Source organism: Galeopterus variegatus, unplaced genomic scaffold (genome assembly GCF_000696425.1).
Source record: "Galeopterus variegatus unplaced genomic scaffold, G_variegatus-3.0.2 Scaffold3399, whole genome shotgun sequence".
Taxonomy (NCBI): domain Eukaryota; kingdom Metazoa; phylum Chordata; class Mammalia; order Dermoptera; family Cynocephalidae; genus Galeopterus; species Galeopterus variegatus.
This window is the reverse complement of record NW_007729510.1, coordinates 211,939-220,380: the sequence shown is the minus strand read 5'-3', so window position 1 is coordinate 220,380 and position 8,442 is coordinate 211,939. Positions and strand designations below refer to the sequence as shown.

The following is an 8,442-nucleotide window of genomic DNA, read 5'->3' as shown; positions in this document are numbered from 1 at the left end:
TCCTCAGGCTGGGAAGTCCACAGTCCAGGGAACACATCTGGCAGGAGTCTTACATGGCAGAAAATGGTGAAGAGAGACTCTCACATGCTCTCCTTTTAAAGCCCTCAGAACCATGCCCACAACCATCATTAAATCATCCTCTCCAAAGACCTACTTTTCAATTACCATAATAGGATTTCCCACCCTCTTAACACTGTCATAGTGGGGACCAAATCTCCAGTACCTGGAACATTGGGGGACACAATGAGGTTTTTTGAGGGGGGTGGGGGGTGTGTTCAATCCCCAGCACTAAGAAAGTTGATCACATAGAAATAGAGAGTAAAATGGCCCTTACCAGAGACACAAATGTATAGAAAGGGTGGGGATAGGGAATGATCGTGAATGAATACAAAAGTACAGCTAAAGAGGTCAAATAAAATCTAGTGTTCTATATAGCACAGTAGAATAAATACAAATAGCAACGATTTATTGCATAGTTTCAATTAGCTAGAAGAGAGGATTTTGAATGTTCCAGACACAAAGATATGATAAATGCTTGAGGTAATGAAGAAGTAAAATCAGCAGTTTACAGGGTTTCAGGAGAAGAGAGAGGGAAGAAGGGAGGAATAAATATGTGGAGCACAGAATATATTTAGGACAGTGAAACTATTCTGTATGGTACTGCAATACTGTAAGGACATCATGCATTTGGCAAAACCCATACAACTGTATAACACAAAGATAGAACCCTGATGTAAAATTGAGTTAATAATAATATATCAATATTGGTTCATAATTGTACCAAACATACCCGACTAATAAAACATGTTAATAATAGGACAAACTGTGAATGTGTGTGGAAATAGTGCATGGGAACTATCTGTATGTTCTGCTCAATCTCTGTAAACCTAAAATCGCTATAAAAATACAGATTATTAGTTAGGAGTAATTTAAAAAAATACAACAATACTGTCCGAAGCTTTATCTATGGCCCATGATAAAGTCGGCTGCTTTTCTTTTGCCATCAGCCATTAGAAAGCATCCCAGGCACTGATTCAAAACAACCAAAGAGCAGGCAAGCCACGGTGTCTAAATGACAGTGGCATTACCTAAAGACCCCATAAGGTGTATGTATTGACTCACTGAAAACCTTCAAATTAGGATAATAAAGAATTTTATCAGTGAATACAAAATCTAGCTTACTTGGCCACATTCTCAGAGACCATCAAACTGGGACCCAAGTAGTTGTGCAGAGATGTCAAGAAGCAGGACGTAAGGACAGAGCAAACATTGGACTAAAGAAATTCTGCCCAGCTGTGTGATCATACTAGTTCCTTGTACAAATTCTGTAGCAAAACCAACACATTGCATTTTCATCAGAAAAATTTAGCCAGAATGCTTTCATTTTCTTCACAAAGAGAAAACAGGTCATAAACTGTAGACATATGTATTAATTATTATAACTTTTAATTATTTAATTCTGTTGTGCCCTGCCTCATATCCTCTGGGTCCCCCTGCTGCTCAGCAATTCCTGCAGTAATCAACTCTGTGCTGCTATAACCTGACAGCACATGGTGTTAGCTACACTCCATAGCTCTTGTTTTCTGCCCTGGAGCTTCTCTGACAAGGGGGCACCCACGAGGGAGAGGCAGTTGACCCCCTTAGTGCCACTGTGGATACAGCAGGATGGGAGCTAGTGAATAAATTCTCCCCCCTTCTCTCCTTAGGGCACAGAATTCTTAGGCACATCTACACTGGATATTATCACTGTCTCTTCACATGTAGAAAGTTGTAGAAGTCCCATCCCTGAAGATCAGAAGAAGCATGATGAAGCATGGACTTCCTCAGGAGGGTATAATAACATTTACAGCTATTGAATCTGGAACAATTCAGAGGGATTTAATCTAACAAGTTTGTACTACACCTTCTTCTGACATGTTTGCAAGAAGAAAATCACTGGAACCAAAGGATGGATGGTTATATAACTTTCTAACATAGAGATGCTATAATCAATTAGAGAGAGAGAATGCAGTTAAGAATCAATAGCAACACTCAGTGATCACTGAGTGTGTTATACCCGAGAATTTTAGCTTAAGGCTGACTCCACTTGCGATGATTTTTAAAATATTATTTTAGAGTTCTTTAGAAGACTTAAAATACTTTTGGAATTTAATCCATTACAACATCCTAGATAAACTCGACAATTTGCAGTTATACAATTGTTCAATACGGGCAAATTATTTTATAAAGCCTCTCCTCTTTTCAGATCACACATGGTCAGACTATCTTATGATGCCCAGCACAGTGTGCTCCCAGCATAATAACAGATTATTCATTTGTGATTGACTTAAGCAGGAGGGGAGGCAGGGGCAGCACACCTGTGCGTCGCCTCACAGTGCTCCGCCCCAGGGGCTAGGTCAGTGCCCTCCTATAGTACCCTGGAATGGCCTGGAGCTCTAAGAATTTCCCCAGACTAGGGCATCTGGAGGCCCTGCAGGGCGTCCACCTCAAGAACATCCAAAGTGTGAAGGTGACGTCCCCGGGACCCCACTGCGACCAGACCGAAGTCATGTGAGTCCCGCCCCGCGGTGCTGCTGCTCCCCCAGAGTCGAGTCGCCCCGACCCTCCGGCTGTCCCCGACCCCGACCCCCTGCCCGACCTCCTGCCTCACGGGGACCCTCCCTTCTCTCTGCAGAGCCACTCTCAAGAATGGGCAGGAAGCCTGTCTCAACCCCACAGCCCCCATGGTTAAGAAAATCATCGACAAGATGCTAAAAAAAGTGAGTTATGGTTTCGGTCTACACACGTGACTGGAGTCCTTGGTCACACATAGTGGCATCTGCCCCCTGAAGTTTAGATCAGAGAAACCAGGGTTTAGCTGAATGACTGAAAAAAATCATTATTATTTTCACAATCAAGTTTGCTATTAAGATCATTAATCTGCTCTGGTGACAGAGGATATTTCTAGTGTCCTCCATCCCCACTCACACTCTTTCCCCATTCCAATGAATGTAAGTAAACCTGCTTTCATTAACATTCTCAGTGGTGTTGGCCAGTTATGTGAAAATCTTTCCGCCGACCCTCCCCCTCTCCCAATTCCTTCTAGGCTTCAGATGAAAAGCGGACCCTTTGGTTTTTTTTTGCAACGTGGGCCTTACAGGTCAGCGGTGAAGAGCAGGGAGTTTGCAGTGATACTGCACTGAGTACAAATGTGGGTTCCACCACCGATTAGCCATGTGACTTAGGACAATGTTTTAGTTTATCCAAGACTCTAAAACGGGGAAAATAATAGTAGCTCCTTCATGAGGCTGCTCTGAGGCATAAGTGAGGCCCAGTGTGACAGACAGAGAGCAATGAGGTTCTGGCTGTCTGTAGCCAATACTGCAGTAGAGATCACAGCACCCCACCCCATTCCCATTCTTAAGTAAGAGGATCCAGGAGCCTAGAGGTCTCTGCCACAAGCACAGGAATCACAGGCAGTAGGCGTTTGGGTGCGAGGCTGGTGAAACTCTGGAGCCTAGGGGCAGGACAGGAGAGGAGTGCTGTGCATCGGCTTTCCTGAGCACCTACTAAGGACAACCATTTTCTCATTACAGTGACNACCGCAGCCACCTCCCCGCCAGCTCTCCCTGCAGGCTCCGCCGCCCGACCTCGTGCCCAGCCCCATGGCCCGCGCCGCCACCCCCGCTGCCTCCTGCGCTCCCCGGCTCCTCCGGGCGGCGCTGCTGCTCCTGCTCCTGGTCGCCGCCGGCCGCCCCTCCACAGGTGGGACCCGGCGTCCTGGGATCCCAGCGGCGGGGGAGGGCTCTGGTGGGCGCCCATCTAGGGACAGTCCCGCTAACCGAGTCTCTTCTCCCGACAGCGGCGCCCGTGCTCGGTGAACTGCGCTGCCAGTGCTTCCAAGCCCTGCAGGGCGTCCACCTCAAGAACATCCAAAGTGTGAAGGTGACGTCCCCGGGACCCCACTGCGACCAGACCGAAGTCATGTGAGTCCCGCCCCGAGGTGCTGCTGCTCCCCCAGAGTCCAGTCGCCCCGACCCTCCGGCTGTCCCCGACCCCGATCCCCTGCCCGACCTCCTGCCTCACGGGGACCCTCCCTTCTCTCTGCAGAGCCACTCTCAAGAATGGGCAGGAAGCCTGTCTCAACCCCACAGCCCCCATGGTTAAGAAAATCATCGACAAGATGCTAAAAAAAGTGAGTTATGGTTTCGGTCTACACACGTGACTGGAGTCCTTGGTCACACATAGTGGCATCTGCCCCCTGAAGTTTAGATCAGAGAAACCAGGGTTTAGCTGAATGACTGAAAAAAATCATTATTATTTTCACAATCAAGTTTGCTATTAAGATCATTAATCTGCTCTGGTGACAGAGGATATTTCTAGTGTCCTCCATCCCCACTCACACTCTTTCCCCATTCCAATGAATGTAAGTAAACCTGCTTTCATTAACATTCTCAGTGGTGTTGGCCAGTTATGTGAAAATCTTTCCGCCGACCCTCCCCCTCTCCCAATTCCTTCTAGGCTTCAGATGAAAAGCGGACCCTTTGGTTTTTTTTTGCAACGTGGGCCTTACAGGTCAGCGGTGAAGAGCAGGGAGTTTGCAGTGATACTGCACTGAGTACAAATGTGGGTTCCACCACCGATTAGCCATGTGACTTAGGACAATGTTTTAGTTTATCCAAGACTCTAAAACGGGGAAAATAATAGTAGCTCCTTCATGAGGCTGCTCTGAGGCATAAGTGAGGCCCAGTGTGACAGACAGAGAGCAATGAGGTTCTGGCTGTCTGTAGCCAATACTGCAGTAGAGATCACAGCACCCCACCCCATTCCCATTCTTAAGTAAGAGGATCCAGGAGCCTAGAGGTCTCTGCCACAAGCACAGGAATCACAGGCAGTAGGCGTTTGGGTGCGAGGCTGGTGAAACTCTGGAGCCTAGGGGCAGGACAGGAGAGGAGTGCTGTGCATCGGCTTTCCTGAGCACCTACTAAGGACAACCATTTTCTCATTACAGTGACAACTCCAACTGAGGAGCATGAAAGAAGCAGCTCATCAGTGGCTGTTTCTGAAGCAGACCCTGCCTCTACAGGAATAAAAGAAGAAAAAGAGAAATAGCTTCTGAGGTCACCTGGATGCGGCTTAGTGTGTTTCAGCATCATCTGCAAGAGTTCTTATATTTATTAATTTATTTGTTTTCGAAGATTCTGTGTTAATATTTTGTGTATAAAGGTTGTGACTGAATCCAGTTGCACATTGCACCATTATTGTTTACTTTATCAAACCCAAGGTAGTTCAATCCTGATTCCTATTTAATTTGAAGGTAATAGGGTTTCTCTTCTTTTTCTCTCCAAATATATATAATAAATAAATATACATATAAAAAATACATTTTATTTTATTTTAAAATAAATAAATATAATATAAATATATAAAATTTTCCACTTCTTTAGTATGTTCACATTTTCTTGTAAACCCTTCAGCATATTTATAATAGCTATTTAAAAATCCTTTTGTGCTAATTCTATCATTCTGTCATTTCTAAATCTACTTATATTGATGGACTTTTTTATTGGTTATGTCTTATGCTGTTCCATTTAGCATTTGTAGTAATTTTTGATTGGATGCAGGAAATTTTAAATCTTATATTGTTGTGTGTCAAGATTTTGTTTCATTTCTCTACATCTTGGCTTGTTCTGACAAACAGTTAAGTTACTGGAGCCTCACAATGATCTTTTTAAAGCTCATTTTTGAGCTTCATTAGGGTGGTCTAGAAAGTGTGCTTTGCTCTAGGGCCTGTTTGCTATACCTCTAAGTCATGTCCCTTCTGTGCCACTGCTGAATTCCTTGAGTGCTCACAAGTTCTCTCTACTCTGACAGGTCAGACCTCAATATCTCCCCACTCTATGTGAGGTCTCAGAATTGCTCAGCTCACAGATGTCTGGTTACTCTTTCCCTGACTTATGGAGATATAACCTATGCATGTGTGATAGTATGGACTGAAGAGACCCAATGGGATCTCAATGCAGATATCTGGAGCTCTTTTTTTTCAGCACAGATCTCTCCTTTCTGCAACTCTATTTCATAACATCTTGCCACCTCAGCTTCCCTGAGTTCAAATCTGTGTCTCCTCAACTCAGCAAGACCACTGTGCCTTCCTTAGAATCTCCCTCCCTGAACTGCAGTCCAGAATTGTCCAACAAAAAGCTGGGGTGGTCATGGACTAACCTTATTTATTTGCTTTTCTCAGGAATTTTAGTTCTTTGCTGCCTTCTGCCCAATGTCTGAACATAGTTGTTTTATATCTTTGTTGAGTTTTCTAGTTGTTTGTGCCAGGAAGTTAGGATTGTCCCATTTTACTCCAACATGACTGGATGTGGAATTCTTGGTGGGACAATTCCAAGGAACATTTTACAAGGCTTCTCTGAGGCTCCGTGGAGAGATTACGCTGCACTTTAAGTTAAAACCTGGAAGCTGGATCCATAAGGTCTTGAGCAGGAAGAAAGAGTCTACAAACCACATCCAGGTCCTTACCTCCACCTGTGAAGAGGCTGCTCCTCCTACTGATATTTTGTCCTCCTCCATATTTTCTTTCTAAAGTGAGAGGTAGTCGCAATTGTTCATGTTTCTTTCAACAGTCCTCTGGGAAAAAAATAAGAAGGTTTGGAAGGGAAAAAAACAAATGAAGTATCGAGACCAGGACTGATCTCTGGGCAGCCAGGCATGAGTGTGGTCAAAACCTGAGAGTAACACACACACACACACACACACACAAATCAGTCTTTTCAATTTTAGATGGGACTGTGGAGGCTCAGAGACCACTAAGGAGTTACAAATTTCACAGAACTATTTTATTACAAATATGGGCTCGTACTGAGATATCTGATGTTTAGTATATGACTATTTTCACTAAACTACATTATTCTTATGACTGCCCCAAATAATACTAGCTTGAATCTTTGTTGTGGGATCGGTCTTCTAAAATTTGGAGAAGCAGCCTCAGAGTACTAATTAACAGTTAATAACCATTTATACCATGAGCCAAGTGGTAGGATAGCCTAAAGGAAATATGTATACTGTGACCAGACAATTTGAAATAAAAATGGGTTTGGCCACTTTTACGACGTGCTATGTTATTCTATCAGTTATCCATTTTATTCTGGCTCATGACTCTAGGTCATCAGTTTGGGCTGGGTGAGACGACAGCTTGTTCTGGGCTCAGCTGGGTGGTTCTTCTGATGGTCTCTCCTGGGGTCACTCATTGGCTGCAGTCACCTGGTGACTTTAGTGGGGCCACCTCATTCACACGTCTGGTGGTCAGTACTGGCCATTGGCTGGCCCTCATGTCTCTAGAAGATGAGCTCAGCTCTCTTCATATGGTGGCAGCAGCATTCCAAGCAGGCAGGGGTGGAAACCCCTGGGCTTTCTGTCTGCTGACCTGGGACATCCACAATATCACTTTTACCACATCCTGTTGGCCAAAGCAAGTTATAAAGTCAGCAGAGAGTCAATGGATTTGGGAAATTGATTCCACCTCTTAAAGTAAGGAGATGCTATGAATGTGTGGGTATGTTTAATCTTTCACAGTTATTGAAACTTTCTGATATTCAATTTCCTTATCTATAAGATAGAAATATCCCTTGTAAAGTTTCCAGAAAGCTTATTAAAAGTTCTTTGAGTGGTGTTGGCACAAATCAGAATACAATAAACATTTATTACCATTATCACATTACATTGTATCTCAGTGTAGATAAATATTTTGAAGAATGAAACATAAAATTACCGTTAAAAATGGGATTTTTCTGGTGACTTGCATTTTGTATAGACCTCAGACTTGTGTGAGTAATCAACTAATAAAATAGAGTGCCTATAAAGCCTGAAGAAGTTGACAGTCTCAACACCTTAAAGAAACTTGATCTAATTGTAAATTAATTCTCTCCAGACATGGCATAAATTTTAGTAGGTATAGAATTAGAGACTCATATTTCATATGAAAAATCACCACCTTTATAATAAACTCCTTAGTAACTATCATGATGTCCTAAGCCTGCCTGTGAAATTTTGGGAAACTAAATTAGTTCGAGTCTTCATCGTTTGGCTATCTTATCTTTTTGAACTTCCTTATTATCATTACAATATTTACACACATTGATAACACAATATTTCATCGCATTTCCTTGGCACAGAAAGGAAAATGAGACTCAAGGAAACTAAGATTGTATCTGAATAGTACTTCTGACTTGTTTGTAGCTTTTGGGTTTTCACAAAAGCCAAGATCTAGTCAGTCAATTGAATGATGTCACCTTATGAAAACATCTCATTTTGAGAGTGAAATAACTTTTTTTCTCCTTCCTTAACATGCCAGTACTCTTCACAAAACTGCACCTCTTTGTGCATATCTCTGTCTCAAAGGCATTCAGTCTTTTTTTCATGATGAGCTTCCTTTCATCTTTTAACAAGTTCATTGTT

At 43.2% G+C, this 8,442-nt stretch overlaps 2 protein-coding genes across 2 annotated transcripts; both read left to right on the top strand.

Moving 5' to 3' along the window:
* The first annotated feature begins 2,422 nt into the window (after window positions 1-2,422).
* LOC103600600 (growth-regulated protein homolog beta-like) lies at window positions 2,423-3,211 on the top strand. The gene is made up of 3 exons (XM_008584889.1): window positions 2,423-2,550; window positions 2,675-2,759; window positions 3,140-3,211. Exons 1-3 carry the CDS (start codon window positions 2,423-2,425, stop codon window positions 3,209-3,211), a joined length of 285 nt encoding a protein of 94 aa, XP_008583111.1.
* Window positions 3,212-3,588: 377 nt separating this feature from the next.
* LOC103600599 (growth-regulated protein homolog gamma-like) lies at window positions 3,589-4,626 on the top strand. The gene is made up of 4 exons (XM_008584888.1): window positions 3,589-3,744; window positions 3,842-3,965; window positions 4,090-4,174; window positions 4,555-4,626. The coding sequence occupies exons 1-4, from the start codon at window positions 3,645-3,647 to the stop codon at window positions 4,624-4,626; spliced, it is 381 nt and encodes a 126-aa protein (XP_008583110.1). The 5' UTR covers window positions 3,589-3,644.
* The last annotated feature ends 3,816 nt before the right edge of the window (window positions 4,627-8,442 follow it).